Source organism: Stenella coeruleoalba (genome assembly GCF_951394435.1).
Source record: "Stenella coeruleoalba genome assembly, chromosome: 13".
NCBI lineage: Eukaryota > Metazoa > Chordata > Mammalia > Artiodactyla > Delphinidae > Stenella > Stenella coeruleoalba.
In genome coordinates, this window is record NC_137159.1 from 83,365,400 (window position 1) to 83,392,470 (window position 27,071).

Genomic DNA, 27,071 nt, shown 5'->3' on the forward strand with positions numbered 1-27,071 from the left:
TAAGGTCAGTTCTCATGACAGTGATGGTGAACGTTTGCTAGTCGCTTGGATGGTCAGCCCTGAGTGGTCAGCTGTTCAGCACGGGCTTAGTTTAACACTGAGAGAGCTTTTCCTGTCTTGGGATCCTGACAGCGTTGTTTCTCGTGAGTCTCCTTTGGGTCTTCAAACGGCAGCGTGTCAGGACTTGAACACTAACCGCTCGAGTCGCTTCTTGGGGTGCCTTCCCCAGCGTGGGGATCAGGGTGCTGATGGGCGTGGCCATCTGCCGGGTGAGGCTGGGACTGTGGGACCTGGGGTGCACCTACTCCGTGCCTTTCCAGAACGTCGAGATGCTGAGCAGCATGGATTCCGCGTCGGTTCGCATCATCAAGCCCTTTCCCGCGCCCCCGACCCCGGGCCGCCTGCAGCCCCCGCAGCCTGCCCCTGCGGTGCCCCCCGCGCCTTTGGTGCCTGTGGCCCCAAAGCTGGACCACCAGCGGATGGACACCATCCAGGAGGACCCCAGCACGGATTCGCACGCCGATGAGGATGGCTTCGAGAAGGACCCCTTCCCAAATAGCAGCGCAGCCGCCAAGTCGTTCGAGGACCTCACGGACCATCCGGTCACCAGAAGCGAAAAGGCCTCGTCCTTTAAGCTGCAGCGTCAGAACCGCATTAACAGCAAGGAAACCGAGTGCTAGTTCAGGACCGCGTCCCGAGTGCTCTGACTTCCGTGTGCAGAATATTTTTATAGATTTGACCTCAAATCACTGCAGTTTTTGTGAAGATTTGGGAGAAAAAAAGGAAGTGACTTCATAGCAGATGCCGGTCATGTGTTTGGACTTCCTTTGCATATGTAATACTTGTGTGGTCAGGCCCTTTTCCTTCTGAAGAGGTAAGGTGAATCTCGCTTATTTTGAGGCTTTCAGGTTTTAGTTTTTTTTGATCTTTAAGATATCCTTCAACCTCTGACGCCAAAGCAGAAACTACAGCTGGATTAGGTTATGAGTATTTACATTTTTGTAAATTAACTTTTCATATTGGGAATGGCACTGATTAGGGAGATGCTCAGTTTTTTTTTAAACACTGTAATGATCCAGCAAACTTAATGAGGCATTTAGCAGTTTCTTGTGAGGATAACTGGAACACAGAATAGACTTATTTCTTTTGCCTTGAAGACAAAGGGAGAAAAAACCAATGTATAGATTGTCTCCAAAATGTGGGTTCTGTTTCTAGGTATTACCTAGAACTTGTAGCAGCAGAAGGGAATTACACTGCTAAATTTAGGGATAGGGTTTCTTAATTCTAAATTGTTAAGAATCTCTAATGTCTAGAATTAAAACAATCTAGCTTATAGTGAGGGTTACAAATTGTAGCTCAATGAATCTACAGAATTCTGCCAACTGTTTTAGGACCCTAGGTAGCTGGGCAGTTTTTGTGTGTTTCTGAATTATCTTCATGTATCAATACTGTCACCATCCTCTTAAAACATTCGCCATTCAGAAAGCCTGAACTACTTCAGAATAAGAAAGTTATGGTCGCCTCTTCTCAAACACTAGTGGCCAAGGATGCACAGGAGATGGTTTGGGTGCGACGTGCTGGCCTGGGGCTTTCTCCCCACACGACTGATTGGTACTTACCCGTTACTTCTTCATCTAGTGCTTCAGTATGGTCTGCATCTACTGTGTGAAGGATAGAAACCATCAGGTTGAATTCTGATTTCCTTTTAAAAGCTTCTTTCCCCTGCTAAGTATTGAAATGTGCTCACCAGCGAACACATTTTAACTGAGATAACTTGTAAGCTTTGAGAGCAATCAGCCAAACCTGTGACAAATCGTATCTTTTTTTTCTAAGGATGTTTGTTACGCAGATACCTGTTACACTAATACTTGAACTTGTACCTTGTGGTATTTGCTGTCTTTTAACTAGTCATAATATTCTTATATTATAGTTAACACTTTCGCAATCTGATATAAGGTGAGTGGGGTGTGTGGGTGTATGTATGAGAGTGAAATGGTTCCCAGCTGAATGTAAGAAACCATTTTTTATAAAATTGTGACTTTTTAAAAAACCAACACTGTCTTTACCTTTTTTCCATTTATAAAATTAATAAGCTGCTCAGGGTATATTTTGTAGCTGTGGCACTGATCTGATGACACCTGCATCCATCAATAAATATTTATTATCAAACCACGACGCACCTACAAAGCTGTCCTGAAAACTTCCAATGCTTTTATTAATCTTGGTGGCAGATGTCTGTGATTTTTATTGCAGGGTCATGAGCAAAGGTTTAAACTTCTCTGACCACTTATCTTGGGGTCTTTGTGCACTGGCGACTTCCTGTTCTGTAGATTAACAGCTGGACTTGGTTTTCGGTGACTAGTGGGCCCCGTCTCCCAGAAGACTTAGTTCTGGTTTTGCTTCTGCTATGTCTCGCCAGTAAGGGAGCAACAAAAGCAGTGAAGAGACTTTCTTCTCTATCGAAGGCCAAAGATAGGAGAACAAAAACTCATTTCCTTTTGGTGATAAATGTAGTTCGCCTGACAAACAGGAAGAAGAAAAGTCCTGTAAGGGGAAGAGAACACAGTTAAAGGGGTGGCTGGTCTCCCAGCTGTGGCCCCAGGCGGCGAGTCCCCGGCCTGAACAGCAGCCTCTGGTGCTGCATTAGCTCATCAAATGCTCCCACGCCCTTTGTGGACGGACAGTGTCTGCATATGACACATGGAGCGTCACAGAACCTCACACCATTAATGAGCGCCTGAGCCGAAGTGTCCTTCCAAGTCAGCAGACGGAAGAAGAGGATCAATGAGTGAGTACAGCACGTTGATGTAGCCAACAAAGTGAAAAATTTGTTACAAGAGCTCAGGGCCCAGTGTGTCAAATTGTTTTTGACTCTTCTCAGTCTAGGAATTAAATTGACAGGCACAGTATTAGATGAAAAGACTTTGTACTGTCCAGAGTCCAGACGCCCCACCCCTGGAGCCCCTTCTCCTTTGGGGAAGAATCCTTTCCCTATGCGGGAGCTCCGCCCATCCCCATTAGAACTTGGAACTGGTTCATGACTTGCAGACCAGGGATTCCGATTAGCCGCACTCCTCCCGGGCCTTAGTTTTCTCATCTCTGCTGTGTTTGTTTGGTCAGCTGATCGCTGAGGAAGACCTTCCCAGCTCTGGACTCCTAATACGTTAGGTAAGTCTAAAAGGACTTCAACGAGCCACTAGCCCAGCAGTCTGCAGTTTCCTTTTCTCTAGCAGCATTACTTTTCCAAACCATCTCAGGTGGAAGCGTAACGCAGACAAAAACACCGCTCTGGGTGCTGGCTCAGCAGTCACGTGGCCAAGCCTGCTCCCGACCTGGGGACGCACAAGGTGGGTCAAGTCCACTCAGGGTGCAGAGGAACACAAACATGGCCTTCTCGTCTGCAGTGGGACTGCTGGGTCCCACGTAAGCGCGCGTTTATTTAACTGTACAGGAGGCTGTCGTGCTGTCTTCCGGGGTGGCTGTGTCATTCTGCACGGGGACTGGCTTTTTACCTTTTATATTTGTAACTGGGCTTTCTGGCTATAAACCAATTAGAACTGCATACCTCAACTATGAATTTTAGTTAATACCATATTCTACTTAAATGCATTGTTTTGCCTCTTTTAACTTTCCCCCTCTCCATATTATAAAACTTGGCCTAGATATTCTTAAATATGAACCATTTATTGCTCATTCATTTCACTACATGCCAACTCCTATTAAAGGGGGTCCCAGAGCATGGTGCCGGTACAGCACCAGGCCAAGCACGGTGCTGGGTGTGCAGGCGGCCCTGCAGCTCCTCCACTCCAGCCAACGTTTTCATTCCATTTGGTGAAAAGGACAACTGTCTCACCCACTCAGAGCTGCTCCAGGAGGACAGTGCACAGCCTGGTCACTTCTGCGTGACCCTACTCACCCGACAGGACCGAGCATGCCACTATACCTGACTGTCCTTCTGCATCAGGGTCCACAGGTCAAGTGCATCAATCCCACAGTCCTGGGCTACTTGTAAACAGGCCCTGGCATATTCACCAACGACTGAGTTGAGGCGATTTAATTTGCACCCTATGGAGAAGAGAAAATCCAACTGCTGGATTTTATGCAACTGATAAACCCAAGTGCTGGTCTTTGTGCAAGTTCTACTACCCGGAGGGTTTCTCAGTTCAAGTGAACAGGCGTGTGCTTACAGACCCAAAGTGGGCCAGCCACGGGGCTTGGGGGACACAGGACGGGCCTCACAGGTCACTAGTGTGCTGCCCTCCCCAGCACAGGACCAAGGACGATGGGGATGAGGGGCCATGGAGGGCATCTAGAGGACACCGAATAGACACAGAGGCAGAAAAGGCCGGGGTAGCTGAGCGGCTTGGCTAGAGTGCAGGCCAGAGGCGAACGGAGTTGGGCAGGTGACCGCTACGGGGTGTGGTGGGGAGGCCCGCTGGGCTCAGGCCCCGAATTGTTATGTGTGATGAGGAGCCACAGCCACGTAGTGGAAAAGTCACTTGTAGACTTTGGACCAGAGAAGGCAAGAGCTGGAAGGGAGCACAGAGGTCACTCAGGCCAGCCTGGGGGTCAGCAACCTTTCTCTGCCATGGGCTGGACAGGAGTCAGGCTTTACGGGCAACTATTCAGCCCTGCCGTCACAGCTCCAAAGTAGCCACGGACAACATGTAAACCATGGGCCTGGCCAGTGAAACTGTACTTGTTGTAGGCGATGGGGCGTCGTTTGCCCACCGCCCCCGCAGTGTGGGGACTCTCACACTCAGGTACAGCAGGATCACCGGGGGATGCACTGGGCGCTCCCCTAAACTTCTGCTTCCACAGGTCTGGGATGAGTCCAAGAATCTGCACTTCTGCCAAGTTCCCAGATGACACTGATCTGCTAATCTGGGACCACGGGAGAACCACACGTGGTCCAAAGTCATAAACCTGGCTAAAACTAGAGTGATACAGCAGGACTCATTACACACACGTCTACAAGAGTGCAACAGTCTCATGAGAGGTGCCCACCGCATTCTAGATACAGATTTTTTTATTCTATTATAGTCCATTAAAAAAGTCACAACTCACTTGGTTTCGCGATCTGCGCATGGGTTGTGACCTGCAACGTGAGAAGCACTGAGCTCTGGCCGCACTCCTCTGCCCGTCCAGGCTCAGCCTGAATGCTTCCTGTAGCGACTTTCCACCTCACAAGTGATCATTTTGACCTAAAATCGCCCTTGATGGTGCCCATGGGGGTCTTCCCTTTGCCCTCTGGAGCTAACAAGCAGGGCCTTCCGTCCTCTTTATGTGACGGCGCCCTTCAAATATGTGATGACAGCTGGCCTAGCTCCCCTGCTAGCCCAACAGCAGTTACTGGGTTCTAGTCATCTCTGTATCCGGCGCACCTGGCCAGGTCCTGGTATAGCACATAAAAGTGCCAAGATGCATAGTTGGTGGGGACAGAACAGGAGCCAGAACCCTGGCGCTGGTGAGCCCCGGAGCAGCCTCCGATCACTCAACCACCAGTTGGCAGCGGCAACTGGTGGCAGCGGAGAAGGGGCCATGTGCAGGCGGAAATGGGCAAAGCAACCTCCCCCTGCCGTTCAGAAGTCAGGAGACACCCCGAGTGCAGATGTCAGTGTCAAAGCGCAGCCAGCCCGACCCTCAGCGCCACGGCGGTGGCCTCCTGTGCACCCCGGAGTCGGGCAGATACCAGGCCCGGGGCCTGACTCACGCACGGCCAGAATCCTTTTCTGTGTCACGCTACGACATGCTGGGAGCTCTGCTTTAACTTCTGTCGACTAAAGCAGACAGACGGGAATTCACAGGCCCCCAAGAAGCCGAGGCCCCAGGCTGGAGACCAGGTCCCACCTGCTCCTCCCCGGGCCTGGCATCCGGGCCCGCACTCACCTGAGCTCAGGAGCTCACCCGCTCCTGTCCCCGTGCGGCCTCACAGAGCGGCGGCGGTGTGATGCGGATGAGCCTGCTCTCGGGCACGCCCACGGACTGCAGGCGCTGCACCGTGCTCGTCAGGTTTGCCGCGTACTCCTCCAGGGGGATGCGCTGCTTGGGGTTCTCACCTGTTGGGGAGGAACACGGACACTTCAGCCCAAATGCACATTTGCTGTAAGTGATGACAATTAAGGTTAATGCACATTCACAAATGGGCATAACTCGTGACGTCGCTGGGGAACTGTTTAGCGCCAAGCGCAGAAAGAGAAGGGGGAAGAGTTCAAGTACAGAGTCCTACATAAAACAGACTCCAAAGGCTCTGGCTCGAGGCCTTGTAAGCGCTTGTCTTTCCTCCTTTACTGGTCATGTGGCTATTAGTCAATCAGGCTGAATTTGTTAAGAAGTAAGACCTGCGCTGGGCAGTGAGCCTGCCCAGGTTCTAGCCCGGCTTTGTCACTGGCTAGCCACGTGACCTTGGACAAATGATCAGCCTTTCTGTACCTCCGTTTCCTCGCTGGTAAAATGAGGATTGACAGTAGGGTCTACCTCATAGTGTAGCTGTGAAAATTACATCAGCAAAGTGTGTAAGGCACTTAGAGCAAGGTGCCTGCTGGGAAGGAAGCCCTCAATAAATAAACTAAGCAACAGCTAACGTCACTGCAAAGGATTCCTTCTAGACAGGCTCACACACGGCTCCCTGCAGGCCATTTGCAAACCACACGTAAGTATAATCTAGGAGAAAAGTAACAGCACTCATGGTCCTGCCACCCAGAAAACCACTGCTGGCACTTGGTCATCTTCTTCCCAGTCTTTTCCATGCAGATATGGAGACTTAGAAAAAAGAGGGATCACACTGAAGATAAACGACCATATTGTGCTTTTTTTCACATAACATTATGAGCATCTCTGTTCCTACAAAAAGTCCTCAAAACCATGGTGTTTAGGTGTCGGGTGACCACACTGGATGCTTCTGTTTCCTTACTGTGCAGCATTCTAATGTTTTGCTATTATAAATACCTGTGCATAGAAGTCTTTACACATATACCTGGCTGCATTACATACTGGGTGTTTCCTTAGGCTGGGTTTCTAGATGAGGGAAGTCTCTAGGGAAGCTTTCCAGAAAGGTTTCAAGTTTTCCCACCAGTACTGTAAGAGTGCCTGTTTTCCACACTTGTCAGCTGTAAGTATTACTGCTTAAAACCATGGATTTGAGAGTCAAAAAACCAAAACTCCTTGTTTCAGTTTTCATTTTGTGGATAACAGAAGTTTTACACATTTTCAAACATGTACTGGCTACTAAATTTCTCCTGTTTCGATTACCTGTTTCTGCCTTTGCCTATTTTTTGAACTGGAGTTAACATTTTTCTTAATTGATTTCTACATTAAAGACATTAACCTTTTGTCTCTCATGCTTTTGCAAATATTTTCCTTAATGTGTCATTTTCTTTTTTTAATAGTTTTTTTGACACAGCTAATTTATTTCACAAATCTATTTTTTCCTTTGCAGTTTCCTCCACTGCAATTTCCTCTAACTTTTTATACTTAGAAAGTATTTCTCCTTGTCCTATATTTGATAGAAATTCACCTGTTTGAAAACTTCTGGGTTTTTTTTGGAGCGAGCTTACAGTCTCCACTAACACCTGTAGTCTATGCTCTCACAGCCGGCAAGACTTCCTTGCATCACAGTCAGCAGCTGTCCCTTCCTTCCCTTCTCTCCAGCCTCACCGGAGAGGCCCGACCGTGTGCCTGTTAATAGCAGACCTTCGCTGCCGGGGGTGGGGCATGGGAGAAGCCTCTGGAAGCTGACTACTCTTCTCCTTTATGCTGAGCAGAGGGCTCTCCTTTCACGAGTAGGAAAGGAAGAAAGGCCTGTGCCTCTAGTCACAGCAGCAGTTCTTCCAAAAATATGGAGACCTGTCTCCTGTTCAGACCTGCTTCCCATCGCCCAGGAGTCAAGCCTGTGCTGGGTCACGGCGCTGCTGCCCTGAGCTACCCTTTCTCCATCAGTGTGAGTCACACAGCAAGGTGTCCAGTTTGACCTCTCTGCTGCCAACTACATCAACTAAAGAGAAAGAAACATTAGAAATTGAGCACAGCACTACCGGACTCTAAAAAACAGTCAAGTGCTTGAAATTTTAGGTCTGCCAATGACCCAGGCATGTAGAAAATAAGTCGGGAATAAAATTCACTGACATTAAAGAAAGCCAGAAGAAATACAAGGAAGTAAACTCAGGGAACTCATTATAAATTTGGCAAAACTTTACCTACTGGGAGATAGGTAAACAGATGAAAAAAGTATATAAATTTAAGTTTGCCCTAACGAAAAAAACAATTAAAAATGAACTAGGAAAACAAGAATGCCTTTACCTTTTAGCGCACTGTCACTGGCACCGAAGAAAACTGTACCTGCTGCTGGGCTGTCCAAACTGCTCCCCTTCCGGTTAGCCTCGCGAGGATAATCTTCACCCATCTGGTATTGTAACCCGAAAATCCATGATTCAGAACATCGCATTTTCTGAAATGAAAAAGTTTTAAAGATGAATTGTAGGGACTTCCCTGGTGGCACAGTGGTTAAGAATCCGCCTGCCGATGCAGGAGACACGAGTTCGAGCCCTGGCCCGGGAAGATCCCACATGCCGCGGAACAACTAAGCCCGTGCGCCACAACTACTAAGCCTGTGCCCTAGGGCCCGAGAGCCACAACTACTGAGCCCACGTGCCACAACTACTGAAGCCCACGCACCTAGAGCCCGTGCTCCGCAACGAGAAGCCACCGCAGTGAGAAGCCCGCGCACCACAATGAACAGCAGCCCCTGCTCGCCGCCACTAGAGAAAGCCTGCGCACAATGAAGACCCAATGCAGCCAAAAAAATAAATTAAAAAATAAAATTTAAAATAATAATAATAAAAAAGAATAATTGTGAGCAAAGAACTATTTCTGGTCGCCTGTAGGCAACCTTCCGTGTGGGAGGGTGTGCTTGGGCTCACAGTGCCCGCTCTGTGCCATGGCCCTGCTGCTTGCCCAGGTGTCACTTTGGTAAGATCAGAGCAGCAGCAGAGTTGAGGCATGTTCGTCGCCTTCATGGTTCCAAGATGTAGCAAGTCCATCCCATTCCTTGACGAGAGAGGTTATGAATAATAATGAACAGAGGGGCTATGCAGACTAGCTGATTTCATGCATGGTCAGTGGGGTACTTTTGAAATGGAGTTTACAGCAGGCAGGTATTAAAGGTAGAAAGGCACTAATAAGCTGGAACTCTAATGGGATAAGCGTACACGGAATTCCTGAGACTTATTTTACAGACCGTTTTTTAAGGGGAGGTTTAGGTTTACGGAAAGACTGAGCAGAAGGTACAGACTTCCCCTAACCCCCAGCCCCACTCCCCGACGACCTACACCACCCACCAGTGGGTGCATTTGTTACAGGTGCCAAACTACACTGACACACAGTTCTCATTATTACCCGGTGGTTTTGATTCAGTAGTTTTAGTAAATATGTATTAGTTGTGTTTCAGTTTAAACCAGTTTAACGGGCATTTTATTCCTTCTTAAAAATGTATGATTTGATTCACAGTACTGTATGGTATACTGAAAAAACCAACCATGGAAACTGAGCTGGCTGCCTGCGTTAGAATCCCAGCTCCAACACTGAGTAGCTGTGACTTCGGGTAGGTTTGTAGATGTTTCAAGTTGTCCACTAAAAAAAATTTTTTTCCCAATGAATCTCCAACTTCAATTGATGGTTAGCAAACCGATGTGGTTAATTTTGGTGTACGGTTCAAATTCCTACATATAAGCAACTAAGCAGAGAAGCCAGGGCACCAAGAAATAACTGCAGGCCAAGGGCCAAGCACCGGAGGCCAGAGAACTGCAGGGGGGACTCCTGTTTGACCCTTCTCAGCATTTATAAGCCTTCGGGGCAACAAAATTTCAGCCACGTTTATTTCTAAGTGTGGTTCTTGTGTTTTTAGTGTGTAACGATTACAAAATGCTGACTAGCCATTTTAAAGCCTCCACTTAGAATACTTTAAAATGGAACACTCTAGAATTTTGACAAGTCTGTCTTACATCCATCCAGTAGTTCAGTCACGCACGGCAGCACTTTAAAAAGCAAGAGGCAGGCGGAGCGGCTGGGCCCGTGAGCCATGGCCGCTGAGCCTGCGTGTCCGGAGCCTGTGCTCCACAACGGGAGAGGCCACAACAGTGAGAGGCCCGTGTACCGCAAAAAAAAAAAAAAAAAAAAAGCAAGAGGCAGAACAGCTCCCTCCCTGAGGCCTGTATGCTGTGGCAGTGACGCAGAGCAGCCAGTGCCTGGATCTCGCTGCCCTCGACTGGCAAGGAGGCCTTGACAACTTACTTAATTTCTCCGGGCCTCAGTCTTCCCAGCTGTGAGAGATGAACACTAATACCCAATCTGCTAGGATACGTGAAGATTAAAAGTAATGTAGTGGCCAGATACGTACAAGGAGCTCAATAAATGCCAGCCATTATAAATTTTAAAATATGTATATATATATATATATCATTATTATGAGGCTGTGAACCAAAAAAACTGCTAGTGAGGCCCATGGTTGAAACTGTTAAAGTTCCCTTCTGAAAGGGGAAGAATATCTGAATTTCTCTGGATTGAATAACATAATCAATAGTGCCCAAGTTATTCAAAAGGCTGGAAGAAACTGGAAAATTAAGAAAGGTTTTTACATGAATTCCTGGCTAATAACAGGTATTTAAGTTCAGATGAAGTTGGGAAAAGGATAGGAATTAACTAAAAGATTCCTTCCAAAACATCCAGGCTCTGTAAGATTGATTGCCTTCCAGAAAAAATGTAAATTAGGTTTTTATAAATGACAACAGGCAAGACCATATCTTTAAAAGCAAACAGAAGCTTTTAAAAACTGAAAAAGGTGAGTTTTTTCTAACCTTTCAAACCAAGTATTTTTGGTTAAATACTTGGATAAGGCTAAAAAAAGATTGATGAAAATATATCAATAAATTAAAAGCATTTAAGTGGATTTAAGAATGGTTAAAATGCTTTTTGTACTGAGTATACAAAGATCTTATTTAAAGCTAAAACTTAAGGACGTCACTATGGGACACAATTACATATTTTAAATTTATTGCTATCCACGTAGTTAGTACAGAAGGGCAGTCACAGTAAGGTGACTCTTAATAACCTTCGAACTTGGAAGTTAGGTGAAATTAAAACACTGAATCAAGTCAGTTCTGGGCCTTGCACGTGGCTGAAGCGGACAGTCTCTGCAAAAGATTCACCCCCAGCGTCAACGTGGCTAAAGACCGCGTTCCTTCGGGCAGCTGTCGGTGTGGGACAAAGGGCAGCGCTGCCGGCACACAAAGGGGGGGCTGGGCTGGAGCTGCGGTCCCTCTGCCGCGCACCCCTCCCGACACGGCCTCCTGCTTTCTCCCGTGGGCCTGCCTGGTGGAAGGTGGGCGCGCCCGCCCGCCCACAGGAGGAGCCCGCTCTGCCTGGGTTCTAGCTCCCGGGTCGCGGTGCCACTCTGGTTCACAACGGGCTCTCTCGGGCTTGGCCGAGGGCAGTGAGCCCAGGAGAGGGGAGGCGGGACTCACCCAGCTGAGGCCTCCCGGTGGCCGCTCGGTTTTGTGCCTGCTGTCACAAGATGCTTTTAAGAGTGACATAGATAAAGCCTAACAGACCACACACTGTCTGCAGCTTCTTTTCCTATAATTACTCTCAATTCTGCAAAATAACTACTTGCTAATTAAATGGTCTTCTAGCAATCACACCTGTAAACAATTCTGACAAGATTTTAGTACTAACATTATTATGTACTGGAGAAACATTTGCAATGCCTGCAGTTTTTCAGACCATTTGAATAATTATTTAGCTTTTCCATATCTTCTATTTGATGAGAAAAGGTTAATGGACTAATTAAACAGGTACTGAATTTTTAAAAAATAAGGAGCCAGTACTTATGGAGCACTTCTCACGGGCCACGCACTTGACTAAGCAGAGCACAGCAGCTGACTCACCCTCCAACAGGAGAGCAGGGCCCTTGTCATCCCCAGAGCTGGAGGATCCTGGGCGCTGGGGCCAGGCCACCTGACACTTCTTAGTTGTGTGACTTTGTTATCTACCTCTCCCCACCTTATTCTTCTCAGCTATAAGATGGATAGGAGGATGATAAATCACTGTATTACTGGGCAGTTGTAGAGATTAAATGAGACAATAAACATGAAGTATTTTAAAGTCTCTGGCACCTGAACTGGAACATTGTTTCCCTTTTAATGATTTCCATTTGGCAAATGGAATACCAAAATCATCACTATTTTTATTAATCTGATATATTTTAAATATTTTTTATATATCTGATATATTTTATTATTTATTTTATATATCTGATATCTTTTATAAAGAGAATCTGGGGGGAAAATCTCTATCCAAAAATAAATCCAACTTTGGTTTTAGAATATATTTTGTATTCTTTCAATTGAACTCCTTGCTAATTATTTAAATCGTACCCACCATAACTGAAACAGAACTTGTCTTGTTTAGATAGTGAATAGCTGTATTTTCGGATCCAAGCCCCTAATATATTTTACAACTTTCAGGGTTTGGTTTCATGAGGTGGCGAAGTTTAACTGAACCTGAGCGCTGCCCTTCTCTCCCCCAACCCCTCATACACACTAACTAGGAAAGGCCTGCAAAGACAAAAAAAGGACGAACGTACTGTTTCAAACTGCATCATTCACTCTCTTCTCCATCAATAAACACTCAAGTAGGAATCTAGAAACTATCCTCACCTGACCAGCTTGTCCGCCAGTGACGCTCCCCACCCACCCTGCTGGAAAGAAAACTGCAGAAAGAAAAGCCCATTACGCTTCATCAATGTAATTAGGCCATATTGCTCAGCGACTCCCCTCTTGTTTTCTCTTTGTACTCCCTGACTTCTCGGCCTTCACCATTTGCTTTGCTCCGCGGTCGTTTTAGGGATTACTAGAGCTACACCTGAGCAGCACTCTGGAAGCAAGAGGTAGTTTTCTTCCCTGTCAATTGGATTTGAGCCAATCACCTGCATTTTATTGAGACCTGTATTAGACTCAGTGTTATCTAGAAAAGTTACCTAAATCTAGGTACAAGAGATGAAATCAACTGTATGTTCAGTTAGGAAGTGAAATCCACACTACACTACCTCTTCATAGTTGAAAGAATAAAGAAATTAATTACAGAACTCAGGGTGAATATTTTTTGATATACATTCCCACGGAACTTGGAGAGTCCTTACTGCCCTAGATGCCTAAAAATGTTACCAATTGTTAGCATACACACAGAAAACTGGTTTAGGAAGTCATGTCTGAATGTGAGAAGAATAAAACAAAATGAAAAACACCATGGGAAGGTAATTTTTAAAACGTGCTCCCCCTCCCTGAAGTAAGAACATCTATTTTTCCTTGAATGAGAGTTGAAATAATCTTGGCTGAAAAGGTGATCTGGGACCTGGGGTCCTCGGCTGCAAAGCTTGCCCCTGGACCTACGTCTCCTCCTTCAGCAACAGAATACAAAGAAACGCTAAGGGACTAAAAATAACTGCGTTCCTGCGCAGCTGGGGCAAATTATGGACAAGACACAAAAAAGGCCAAAAACCCAACTGCCGCTTCTGAAGAGCAGAGAGCCAAAGCAGGGTCCTGCGCGTGCCCCCTGCGCTCAACACCGCCAGGGGGTGGGCAAAACACCTCAGCCGCCCCTCCGCCCGACCCCCTGGACACACCCCTACCCTCACCCCACGTAAGGAACGAGCTCGCCTCCCGCCGCTCGGGCCCCTTTTTGGGGGCGGGAGCAAGGGAAACTGTTGTTGTTTTCGCTCCCCTCCTGCACCTGCAGGAGCCCCAGTCAAGCCCTGCCTGAATTTCTGGACTGGCCTCTTATCCATTTCTACTGATTGGGGAGGCCAAGAACCCTGGTCGGTATCACTTGGCGGCATCTCATTCAAGAGAGCGGCGAGATGTTCCATCAGAGGAAGCACGGGGGTTGAGTGTTTTCCGCATGGAATGGGAGGTACGAAACTGCAGGAAGTGCTTCAGGCGCCCCCGTGATCTGTGCAAGGTGACGCCCCAGGAAGCTCCGCGTGGCAAAGCACTGTTCCCGCTGTGAGCAAATTCAAAGTACCTTTCAGGGAAAAGCACAACAGCCACTGACCAGGAAGACACTACGATGAACACAACGTGCCAGGTCTTCCCAAAATCCCTATGAAAAATGACACAGAAAGGAAAGAGCGGCCAGCCCAGGCCCTGGCACTCCCAGCGCGTGGCGTGGACAAGTCCCTGAACTTCCCTGCACTTCGTCTCATCCGTCAAACAGGCCCCCTAAGACTAAACGGAACGTGTGTCCAGGACTGCGAAGCCGCGCTGCCCTCCTGAAGATGTCATCCTCCCTGAAGTTACCAACACCGAGAAATGAACCAATGCCAGGGTGTCACGAAGGGGCCCTGGAGGCGGCGGGGACACGACGCTCTGTGAGCGTCCAGGCCTTGGGGCAGCATCTGCTGGGGGAAGCGGGGTGCAGGGAGGCGGCCCCGACAACTTCATAACAGTCGGGAGGAATGGGCCCCTCCCGCGCGGAGGGGAGAGCCAGGAATCACCGAAGAAGCCTGGCCCGCGGCTCTCGGCCAGAGTGCCGCCCCCCCGAGGGCGCGGCGAGGACGCCCAAGAGACCGGGCCACGTGGGGGCCGAGCCGGGTTCCGCGGAATGGACGGCGCCGAGCGGCGGTACCTGGGTGGTGGAGTCGCCGAAGAGCAACACCCGAGGCCAGAGCAGAGAGCTTCCGCACACAACAGCCTCGCACAGCGCCATTATACCGGTAGCCGGGAGGTGGGGCCACGCCAGATATCCGGGCGAGGCGAATAGCCGGGGGCGGGGCAAGGCCGGATATCCGGGCGGGGCGAGCGGCCGGGAGGAGGGGCTCCCGGGGGGCTGGGAGGCGGAGGCGCCTGCGGAGTCCGACGCCTTCGCTCGTTGGCTGTCTTCGCCCGCTGGCTCTCTTTCCCGGGTCGCTCCGTAGGGGCTCCAGTAGCAGGGCTCCTTCGGCGACCAACCGGTCACTTTTAAGACGTGCGATAGCTGTTGCTTCTTGGAAAGCTCATTTTTGTCCGTTTACAAAAGCTTGGCCCCCTGCATGCATTCGCTTTTTGTTCACTTATCCGAGTCGTTAGATGCAGGGCGCGCGTGGCTACCCTGCCCTCGGGGAGCCTACCTGCCCTCTGGCCATTGTCGCCTGTCAGTCCCCCAGGCGGAAACCAACCCCGAAAGGAGAGCGATTTGGCGCTGCCACCAGATCCAGCATCACCCACCCCGCGAAGGTGGGTTCAGTTTGAGCGAGTCGCAAGCACTTCCAAGGGGCTCGTTCATCACGCAGCCCTCTCTTGTTAAGTAAAATTAGGCAAGCATTTGTCCAGCGTTTTGACCTCAAAGAGAAACTGACGACGTGTGCTAAAGACAGTAAGGCCGACTATCCAGGAAGGACAACGATGGTGGGCTTTGGCAGTAGGGGAGATTAGGCTAAACCCTAAATACAAGAAAGAAAAGGGATTTATAGCCAAGGAGCAGGGTGAGGGGTCAGGTGAATGTAAAAGTACTAAGAGGCGGGGTAAATCTTTGCTAAACTGCCCTGACAGAGTTCCTCCTGAAGGCAGGGCAGGGTGACATCAGGATGCGGAATTTGAGCAGCTACCCAGGGGGATCAGACCAAGAGGGAGGAATTTTTGCTAAACCGACTCGGCGAGATTCTTGCTACAACTGGGCTGAAGGGGCCAAGGACAGGACCCAAGGTGGGGGGGGGGGGTGCTTAGAGAGAAGACAGAAGAGCCTGGCGCAGGTTTGCTCAAGCACTTTAATGAAGTGTGACAGCTGTGATAAAATCGAGCCAGAAGGGTGTCCTGAAACAACTGAGCTTAAGGTGAAAACCAGAAGGGGAGCAGTGTGTGTTAGAATAGCTGCCGTTTCCGTGGCTTCGACGTAGGGTGTTGGGGGGGAGAGTGGCTGGAGCTGGAGAGGCAGGTAGGGCGATACAGAGCGGGACCCCGTCTTCAGGCTGGATTTCCCTGGCTTCAGCTAGAATCAACTGGGAGCTTTAAGAATGTGCTGATAAAGGACCACCACTCTAGACCAACTAACAACACTTCTGATGGTAGGTGGTGGGCATCAGTACATTTTTAATGCTCCCCAGGTGATTCCAATATGCAGCCAGGGTAGAGAACCCCTGTTAGGCCAAGTTAAGGTGTTTGGATTTCATCCTAATTAATCACAGTAAAGAAGCCCTGAAGGATTTTCAGCAGGGAGGCTTTCAGCAGATCTGTTACTTTAGGAATCAGCTATAGGGAGAGGAGGGAGGGAGGCTGGGGCAGGAACCAGAGGGGAAAAGATGACTTGGACTCCGAGCCACAGTGGAGATGAGACGAGGACAGATTCAAGAGCGATTTAGAATCCTTAACTGAAATCAGCTACCTCAGGGAGAGGGGCTAGCAGAAAGGGCTTGCCACTTTTGCTGTGTATAACCTGCGTGGTAAAGATATCACAAGTGTGTAGTTTTTTTTGTAACTTAAAAATGTTTTAACATCTATCATAACACACTTATATGACACTTATAAAAGGTGACCCTTAGGCCTTTGGTTTGGGCCAAAGACAAAGTAGGGTATCTTACAGAAATAAATGTATTTGGTTTCAAGTAAAAATTCAGATTCAGGCACCGAAGTGTGTCAGCAAAGCACAGGGAAGGACTAAGCAATGTCAGTGCAAATTAGTGACTGTGGCTGACCGATGGCTTTAGCTTGACAGTGAGGGTAACAGCTCTTTAGCTGCCCCTTCCCATGCTTGTTCCCACCCCCTCTGCTGAGGGAGCAGCCAGACCTTTCACTGAAGTAGAGGCCAAAGCCGCCCTGGGCAGTCGACCTGCTCCCCCAGCACCCGGCACCCGACAATCCTGTGTCCAGCTGCTTCCAAGTCTGAACTGCTCGTACTTGGAAGAAAATGGATTAATGATTAAGTTATACAGGAAACGATTCAACACACATGACGAACCCTTGAACCTGAGTCATAAAAATTATATTTTGAATATCTCTGAATTGAATGTATACATACAAAGAAAATATTATTGAATCTCAAAAGTCCCAATTTTACAGACATATAAATTAAGGAATTTGTCAAGAATAATGGGAGGGGAGAAATAGAAAAAGGGCTTAAAACTTTAAGTGATAATATGTAATTATTAATTCAAATTCAGAAAATGGATACGAAAATTCAAACCATCACTCATTTCCTTCCTGAAAACGGACAATAATACATTCTGTTTCAGCTGCTATGAGCAGATCTTAAAGGTTTCAGTGGGAGCTGCATACAACCCCAGAAGCAGAATCAGTAACGGCAGTTTATTTAGCAGTGCTAGAATAATGGACAATGAGTTGGTAATTCAGCAGTATTCAAATAGGTGCTGCAATAGAGGCCGTTTGCCATCAGAAGTAAACAGGCTACCCCAGAGAAATTAATGTATTTTATTTTAAGTAACAGAAGTAGAGTCAAGCATTACAAAAAATTTAACATCTACAGAGACATAAGGTTATTAGTGAACTGGCGTGAGGGCCTCATATAGTCTCTGGGCTGCCAGTTCCACCATTTCTCGGAGGGACTCATCATCTTCACTTCCTTCTTCACATTCTACAGTCTAAAAACGAGAGCACAGACATGCCTTTCAATGGAAGTGTCTAGAATTATTATATGGAAGATAAACTAATGCTCTTTAAGAACAATCGTTTCCCATAGGGGTGGGGGGCGTTGATTATTAAGAGCCAGAATCACTGCACACCTGTGGGTCTGCACCTGGATGCAGAGACATTCCCGAGAGCATGATGACTTTGTTAGAGATTAACTTTGGAAAAAAAAAGAATAAAGGGAAAGTCAAGTGAACTATGTTTACTTCAAAGCCCATGTTTGGATCTAGTAAATAATACTCCAAGGAATCTAGTCTGTGCAACACAAATTACTTAGCAAGCAATGGATGTGGTCATCTAATCAACATTTGGTATTAAATTTGGCTTAGATTCACTAATCATCTTCCAGTTACTCCTCAACTACAAAACACTATGCTGTTTAAAACAATTTTTATCACACAGTAAATATCCCTCATGTAAAAATTTAGGAAAGAAAAAAAAATACCCTTAATTCTATGACCTAATGATCAATCACTGTTAACATTTCAGTGCATAACCTTCTAGACTTCTGGCTATACATGTGTATTTCTTCAAAACAAAAATGGGATAATTCAGCACATTGACTATCTTGTAACTCCTCCCCACTCAATAATGTATAGGTGGACAACTCTGCACCTGAATAAATCGTTTCTAGTGGCTGTATAGATAGTATTCCATGTATAAGGGTACACCATACACATTATTTATTCAGTTATTTTATTAGATCCTACTCTTGGAAATTTAGGTCTCTTGCAGTTTTGCTAATCAATACTAAGATAAACATCCTTGTATATATATATATTTGCTCACTTGCCTAATTATTTTCTTTGTTAAATCCTGCAAGTGGAATTGTGGATAAAGGTATTTACTTTTTGAAGGCTTTTGATGCAGATCACCAAACCGCCCTGCAGAAAGAACACACCACCTAACGTACAACCTTCTCCCTGTCCTATGTGGCACTGGAAAATAACTGTTTCCCTCTTCTTTCACCATCACTGGGTCATATCACTGTTTTTAATCTGTGCCCAGTATAAGCTCAAAACAGTGATATTTCATACTTTCAATTTGTATTTCCTTTAATTATTAGTGGATCTGATCTGAACATTTGTTTCACGTGTTTACTGGCTCTCTCTATGTCTTCTCTAGTGAATTACTTGTTTATGTTCTTAGCTTATTTTTCTATGGAGGTAAAATAAACCTAGTGTTTTCTCAAAAGACTATATAGAAGAAACCCCAAACATGTTACTTGTTTAGTAGATGAACTGCTGTAATCTTCAAAAACAACCCAGCAAGGAAGATGATACTTATTCATTTATGCTTGTGAAATAATTATGAAAGGTCTGCTGGTGTGGTGGGCGTGGGCCTCACGCTCTCAAGTTCTATTGTTTGGAAAAGCCACTTGCATCTTGCTGCAAACAGAAGAGCAGCTTCTCTGAAAGTCTGGAATCAACTGGATGCCAAAGTAGAGAAATGCTGAGGTGGATTAAGGCTTTCCATTATGAAAACGGAAAACAGTGGAGTAATAAAGACAAGGGAAATGTGTACTATGTAGCAAGTGGAAAAACGCTTATGACAGAGAAATAAAAGATGTAAAGCCTGACATATGATAGCGTAAACACAATCTATTAAAAAAAAGTAGGAAGAAAACTGGAAGAAAACGCCAAAATGCAAAAGTAAACTGCAAAATAGATTATTTTTGCTTTCACTTTATCTCCCAAGTGTCTTAAAATGTAGGAATGAACAGCTACATACCCGTGTCTCCAAGTTTATGTTAGCAGTTTTTCCGTCCACTGTGACGCTAAGGATAGAACCATCTTTTACACTAACACAGTCTTCTCCAAATATGTCCCTTAAGATAAACAAAGATGCAGTATTAGTGGAAAATGCTTTACAAATATATAAAGTACAATTTTATATATTTGGGGAGAAATAATATTGAAGATAGGCCCTAGTTCTGAAGTAGAATACTGACTGTATCTACCCCTGAGATGTACTTCTTAATTATTTATTTTCACATACTTTGTTCATTTTATAATACAGGTGAAATACACAGCTATAGTTCATTAAGAATGCTCCATTCAGCAGGCATTGCACTAGGCACTTTATATACATTATCTTAACCTATATTAATTTTGGTAAGGAGCCCTTTTCACCCAGACCTGGGACTGCTATAGCCACAGGGTTGGAAACCAACCAACACAGAACCCGCTGCCTTTTTACCAGCAATGGAAATCAGCGCTCCTGCACCGGTGCCTGCTTTTTAGTTTGTATGACAGGGATGCTTTTTAAAATCAAAATGACAACACCAAGAACACTTCTGAAGATGTGTGACGGCTTCTGTAGGCAAAGTCACCATTTAAAGCCTAGCATTCATTTTTTAAAAGCCACGAAATGGCTGCTTTAAAAGATTATCAGTGTGGAATTTTGAGGAAAGGAAGGAACAGAAGTGTTAACATAAAAATCTCCAAACATGCAGAGCACCTCAAAACGTCTAGTTAAGTAACTTTCAATTTCAAAACAGAAGCACTGGGACTTCCCTGGTGGTGCAGTGATTCAGAATCCACCTGCCAAAAAAAAAAAAAAAAGAATCCTTCTGCCAATGCAGGGGACACGGGTTCAAACCCTGGTCTGGGAAGATCCCACATGCCGCGGAGCAACTAAGCCCGTGCACCACAATTATTGAGCCTGTGCTCTAGAGCCCACGAGCCACAACTACTGAGCCTGTGCCCTAGAGCCCGCACGCCACAACTACTGAGGCACACACGCCTAGAGCCCGTGCTCCACAACAAGAGAAGCCACCACAAAGAGAAGCCTGCATGCTGCAACGAAGAGTAGCCCCCACTTGCTGCAACTAGAGAAAAGCCTGCATGCAGCAACAAAGACCCAATGCAGCCAAAAATAAATAAAAAATAAAAAATTTAAAAATGGAAGCATTTATTCAACAAGTATTTGAGAGATCTGCTATATGTTCAAGGCACTGTGCTAGATGCTGAAATTATAAAACTCAATTCAATCTTTTTATTTTTCCTTTTTGGGGTACAATACATAAGCTTAAGTTGTAGTTGTCCACTAAGAAAGTTTTTTAAAAAAATAAATTTATTTATCATTTGTTTTTGGCTGCGTTGGGTCTTCGTTGCTGCATGCGGGCTTTCTCTAGTTGCGGCGAGCAGGGGCTACTCTTCATTGCGGCGCACGGGCTTCTCATTGCAGTGGCTTCTCTTGTTGAAGAGCACGGGCTCTAGGCGCCTGGGCTTCAATAGTTGTGGCACATGGGCTTAGTTGCTCCTCGGCAAGGGGAATCTTCCCGGACCAGGGCTCGAACCCATGTCCCCTGCATTGGCAGGCGTATTCTTAACCACTGTGCCACCAGGGAAGTCCCAAGAAACAGTTTTATATGATTATTTTATTTGGAAAAAACCATTCTGAAATCAGGCTTAACAAGTACTGGAGGAAAGGGGAAAGACCTAATATTTGGCATGTAAGAAAAATGAGTTTAAAGGTAATTCATAGTTTACAGATTTACTGGGAAGAGTCTAAAAAAACATTCTTAACGTGGAATTCACATTTAAGGGGAAGTAAGTACGTATAATAATTCTTAAAGGTATAGTAACACTAGGTTAAGATTTTAGCACATGTCCTTGGTAACAGTGCTTTATTCAGCTACTCCAGCCACGGGAAAGCATCCTGAGGCTCTATATTAAGTGAAACGTATTTCACAGGGAAGTGGCTGACCAAGCAGGTCACATGCTCTCAGAACTGGCTAGAGTGTGTAGCTAGAAGGAAGTGGTTCAAACTGCTTCACTGATAGAAGCAGAGGCACCCAGACCAGTTAAGTGACCTTGTCTGACCCCACCCCCGGCACCCTGTTGAGCGGTAACGTATGCAACACTTACTGGAGCATGATCTCCAACCTCTTGCTATAAACGTGCATTTCTAATTTTTTAGAAACCTTCTGTACTGCACCTGGGGAGAAAAGCAACAGAGGGTTCAATTTCCAAATTCCTGTTTAGAATAATTTCCAAATCAATAATTAGAATGTAGCTGCTGAGAAACCAAAGTGGTTAATTGTCAAATCCTTCAAGTGACAAATGTATACAGAGCATCTACCTGCTGAGGCAAATTGATATTTTCATCACTTTATTTCATGTTTTTGTTAAGGAACCACAAGTGCATTTAAGATTATTTAAAAATTTATTTCCAATGTTTCTCCGTCTTTTCCATATTTATGAGCAGAAGTAAGTGAAATTAGAACTCCAAGAGGTCTAGGAGCACATCCATCCTCAGAGACCTCTGAAGTTTTTGTTTTATCTAAAATATTAAGTAAATTTAGCAATTCTACTACATATAATGCACTTACAGTAGTTTTAATAAAATATTTAAAATAACTTGCCAGTTAGATTACTTAGCTTTTCCCCTAAAACAAAGTAATCTGACAGTTCAGGAAGATGAGCCATACTTGATCTGAAGTTTCAATATTGCCTGGGGAATATCACTAAGTACCTCCCAGTTCATCACCAGCAACAAAACAGTGAATTAACTGGTAGTTTCTCAAAAAGTTAAACAGTGAGTTAACATACGACCCAATAATTTTACTCCATAGACCCAAGAGAAATGAAAACATGTCTGTACAGAAACTTGTACATGAAGGTTTATAGCAAGATTATTCACAATAGCCAAACAGTAGAAACAATCCAAATGTTCATCATCAAATGAATGGATAAACCAAATGTGCTATATCTACACAATGGGAGATTATTTGGCCATAAAAAGGAATGAAGTACTGATTCATGCTATGACATGGATTAACTTTTTTTTTTTTTTAAAGTCTTTATGCTTGTTGTTTATGCAGTTGAATTCAGCCACACAATTCTATATTTTTACAATCCCCCGGGCATGAAAAGCTCACCGGCTGTTCATTAGTAAATTCAAACGTCATAGTTTCAGGTTTTAACCTTAGAGTGTCAATAAGATCACAACACATGGCCAGGAGAGGTTGTTTATGAAAGACATGGATGAACCTTGAAAACATTATGCTAAGTCAAAGAAACCAGACGCAAAAGACTACCTTTTGTAGGATTCCATTTATATGAAATGTCCAGAAGAGGTAAATCCAGAGAGACAGAAGTAGGTTAGTGGTTGCCTTGAGTTGGGGAGAGTGGGGAGTGTGGGGAATTATAGCTAAAAGATACACAAAGTTACTTTTTGGAGTAATGTGTATGTTCTCAAGTTGACTGTGATGAATCTACTCTATGTGGAAAAGAGCCAAGTTGTCATTTCTCCTAAATTGTTCTATAGTTCAGACCATAGTCACTTTAATTTTAAATTCATCGGTTTTAATTGAATATACAAGTAACTAAATGCCAGCCAAGAAAACTATATAATAAAACTTTTATACTTTAATTATAATCAATTCTGTTAAGTATTAAGCACTTAGCTGACATGTAAAAACAATCTCATAAAACACATTATTAAAAAGCAAACATCTAAGCTATGAAATTGTCTATTAAAAGAAATTCTCCAGGGCTTCCCTGGTGGCGCAGTGGTAGAGAGTCCGCCTGCCGATGCAGGGGACACGGGTTCGTTTGTGCCCCGGTCCGGGAAGGTCCCACATGCCGCGGAGTGGCTGGGCCCATGAGCCATGGCCGCCGAGCCTGCGCGTCCGGAGCCTGTGCTCCGCAACGGGAGAGGCCACAACAGTGAGAGGCCCGCGTACCGCAAAAAAAAAAAAAAAAAAAAAAAAGAAAAGAAGGAAGCACCTCATTACCCAGAAGAGTATAAAATCCCACTCTCGATACGCCACAAAGTGGGGAGAAACCAGGCAATATGAGGCAGCCAGTTAGCTTTTACAGTCACTCATGGAAAATGCCTGTTCTGACTTCTCAGCAATGAACCTCTTCCGAAATGCCCAGAGGCTTAACTGAACAAATGTTTTTATAATTAGTTTAAGATGGATCACTAATAGCAGGATGATTATTTTTAGTTCCACTAATGCAGATCAGAGTAAAGGTGTATTTTCACTTTGGACCAGAGCGCTAAGAGAAATACCCAAGATAAAGTCAAACCAAGCAACGATAGCTCATGTATTCCTTCCTGTACAACAGACATTAAATATTTGGTGATTATCTGTTAAACCACAGCACCTTTTCGGTTTTTCAGCACAATCATTAGGTGGAGTCTTCATTGGAACAGCAGATGACATCCTGACAACATAGCTGACAATCTCACACCAACACGCGCTGGGTCCCCTCTTCTGCCACCCAGTGCGGAAATGGGCTTAGAGGAGCTCAGGTACTTAACATCCCCGAAGACCACACAACATCCTAACTGGCCTTGGAAAAGTGTCATTTTTGCATAGAGATTTCATTTTTCAGTAAAGTATAAATATCTGACTTCATTTTACAAAAGAGTTATCAGAATTTAATGAACAGAAAGCAACCTTGGAGGTTAAAACACAATTCAGTTCAGAAGCGTTCGATTCCAAGTGACCGAGGCCATGCTACGAAGCGAAGGGGCCATGCTCTTGGAGAGCTGGGTGTCAGCGTGGGGAGGTGGGCCGGCTCATGTGCTCCAGCCTTGATCTCTCACTCCTGGTCTCTGCACTTAATCCTGTCCCCCACTTCGCTGCTCCTAACTTTGCACCACGAATTAGTTATGACCTTGGTAAAAGGTCCTCTTTCCCATCTAGCCCCCCCATTTTTATATTTTTACCAACTAAGATATGAAAAATGTAAAATAATAACAGAAAACCGACCACTGCCTTTAAAACTGTTCTGGCATGAATGTACTTGTGCCCCCGGGCGAAGACTGTGAGACTGAACATCATGTGGGAATCCAAGGTGTGGCGTTCTTCTGTGGCTGGTATGAATGCACAGCTCCATCTCTCATGTTACAGGCACACAGGGGCATCCATTACCCACGAATTAATTCAACTAAAATGATCAAATAGTGTCCAAATTGTAATTTTACAATGACTATTATTCAAATTCAAAAACTTACCAGTAACTTAGATGAATAATTTAGATTTGTCTAGGCATTTATTAGTTTCATGTTATAGATGTGACCAATTACAAGCAGATGGATTATGAAGTGGTTACCCAAGCTTTCTTTCTCCTGAAATCAAAGAACTAACTATTTGCTTACTTATAAAAAAAATTTTAAGAAACAAAAATATTCTATCAGAGACCTGTTGCCATGTGAGGCTTCCTGGAATACTTCAAGGGTGGCTTCTTCCCACAGGAACACAAAGGGCTACCGTATATGTGCACCGTAATGTGTTACACTGAATTATGTATAAAACAAAATCAAACTATAAAGAAATGACACAAAAATATTTTCATTGGTGTTTTCTTTGATTGAAAATTGCTTCTTAGAAAAGGGAAGAAAGTTACTGCAAAATTGTCCCATGTGGAAATTCCATTCTATTCAACAAGTTTTATTCAACACAAATATAGCAGCATATTTTCCTATTAGACATTCTGGCTCAATTCAGCAATATTTTGGAATTTCTGATTAAATTGTTTCTAAGAGGACCGTTACTAAGAGATTCTTATCTTCGTGTTAACTGCAGCCACGTTTTTATAGCATGAACGAAGACTCAGGACAAAGAGTAAAATATTAGTAATACACATTGTTATGCATGTATCATATCTTAAAAGTTACAGGGATGAAAAAATCAGGATATTTTAAGTTCTTTAGGACTCTTGTTTTCTGCTTTTTATGTCAAAGAACCATGGGAGAAATGAAAGAAGTGATAAAAATGAAGTAATTCTGTACCTTTCCTTATTTTCGGGTTTGACTGGACTTCTAATATCACGGTTGTTACTGTATCTGCATACATATCATTGGAAGGGTTTGCCAGCCACTGAAAAGCAAGAGGCAGAATTAGGGAGGTACAACCCAGCCAACCCCCAAAACTGCAATCACTACCACCCATCCACAGACTATACGTGTGGGATTATTGCTTCTAGCATTTCACTGAAATCAACTGTTTTCTCAAATTGATTAGCATTACTAATTAATTTCAGTAAACCCTTTGTTTATTGAAATTAATTAGTAATGCTGGAATTCTCTAATTTTTTTTTTTTAAACAACACTAAAATGTATGGAGCATGTCCTTTGTGGCAAGTGTCTTATATGCATTATCTCATTTAACTCTCACATCTTCATCATAAAGGAGTAAACTGACTCAAAAGTAACTTACGCAAGATAACATAAGCAGTAATTAATTGCTGGTTCTGTGACTCAAACTCAAATTCCTAGTCACTATATTTTAGTAGCACAGACAGTAATATTTTTAAAGTTTTACTTTTGTTTCTCACATAAAGCCTAAGATCCCCTGACACTGTGCCATGTGCCTGCTGCTCTAAGAAAGTTTTCCATGTCCACCAGGTTAGGGTGAGACCAGATGAATTACTTCAGGAATGAGTAACCCCCTTCTTTTAATTCTCTCTCCAAAGAGTACTTTTACGAGCAACACGAGTCACCTGAAAAACTTCCTCTAAGATCTTCTTTGATCTGTTAATTCTAGGGAATAAAAAATGCATTCTCTAATACTATTTGGTAGCAAGAACCAAACTAATGTCTCTAACAACCTTTCCCCTTTCTCAGATAACACTTTATATATTATTGTATGTAACTTCATGTTATAGATAACTATTCCTCTTGATAATTTCTCCAGTTACCTTTAGCCTTATAAATCAAATTCAGACTTAAATCAGTGAACTGCAGTGGAACCAGAGCTGACAGATCTTTTTCTGTTTTAAAAAATAATATGTATGACAGAATAGTTGACCATATAGCTGGGAAATTTACATTCAACCTTGAGGCAGAGCAACAAAGTATCTCCCTGTATCACTCAGTTCCAGGATTCACTTTGAAAGTCCTTCTTTAAACTTAAGGGATGCTAATCTGTTAAAATCAACCATCAAAGTCATTTGGTGTCTGGGTTCTAAATTGTACCAGTATGGATTTAAAATTCTAACAGTGGCAACCACATTTACCTAAATTAATGATTTCTAGCCTTTGTGGATTTGGGTCATTTTAATGTTGCTTATTTGAATCTTCAGAATTCCACTCTCTTAAGAAGTGTTGCATGACAAGTTTGTTTGCTTTAAAGTAACAGAATTATATTTTTATCTTGATAATTTTAAGACCTTTTGATATAACGGAAGACACCTGTGGTACCACAAAATCTGTTAAGACTCACTCAGATGAGAGACCTCTGCTCATTTCACATACTAAATATTGTCTTAATTTATTATTAGTTTCCATGCTACTGTAACTATATAGAAAATGCTTAGTTATGTTATATTTAATGTTGATCTTAGAAAGAAAAATATACACATATATATTTTCCAACAATTTTTTTCCTGACTGGGAAGAACCCAATTTTCTCTACATTTACATGTGAACTCAAAACTTTTTTCC

At 44.4% G+C, this 27,071-nt stretch overlaps 3 protein-coding genes across 6 annotated transcripts in view; 1 reads left to right on the top strand and 2 right to left on the bottom strand.

The window, feature by feature from the left end:
• Window positions 1–768, top strand: part of ADAM17 (ADAM metallopeptidase domain 17) — a 50,663-nt gene extending 49,895 nt beyond the window's left edge. For all 4 annotated transcript variants that reach the window (XM_079941480.1, XM_079941482.1, XM_079941481.1 and 1 more), the window contains one exon: window positions 321–768. In XM_079941480.1, coding sequence (XP_079797606.1) covers window positions 321–680 — 360 coding nt within the window. In that variant the 3' untranslated portion in view covers window positions 681–768. The remainder of the gene's footprint in view (window positions 1–320) is intronic.
• A 1,585-nt stretch (window positions 769–2,353) lies between these two features.
• Window positions 2,354–14,861, bottom strand: IAH1 (isoamyl acetate hydrolyzing esterase 1 (putative)). Its single transcript, XM_079941484.1, is given in 7 exon segments — window positions 2,354–2,544; window positions 3,944–4,090; window positions 5,908–6,059; window positions 8,299–8,373; window positions 8,376–8,446; window positions 12,711–12,763; window positions 14,677–14,861. Coding segments are annotated over 7 exon segments (765 nt in total). The 5' UTR covers window positions 14,758–14,861; the 3' UTR covers window positions 2,354–2,358.
• A 2,132-nt stretch (window positions 14,862–16,993) lies between these two features.
• Window positions 16,994–27,071, bottom strand: part of CPSF3 (cleavage and polyadenylation specific factor 3) — a 42,034-nt gene continuing 31,956 nt past the window's right edge. The window contains exons 15-18 of the mRNA XM_079941485.1: window positions 25,419–25,506; window positions 21,539–21,608; window positions 19,398–19,494; window positions 16,994–17,620 (exon numbers count right to left, since the gene is read on the bottom strand). Of these exons, the coding sequence (XP_079797611.1) occupies window positions 17,519–17,620; window positions 19,398–19,494; window positions 21,539–21,608; window positions 25,419–25,506 (357 nt within the window). The 3' untranslated portion in view covers window positions 16,994–17,518. The remainder of the gene's footprint in view (window positions 17,621–19,397; window positions 19,495–21,538; window positions 21,609–25,418; window positions 25,507–27,071) is intronic.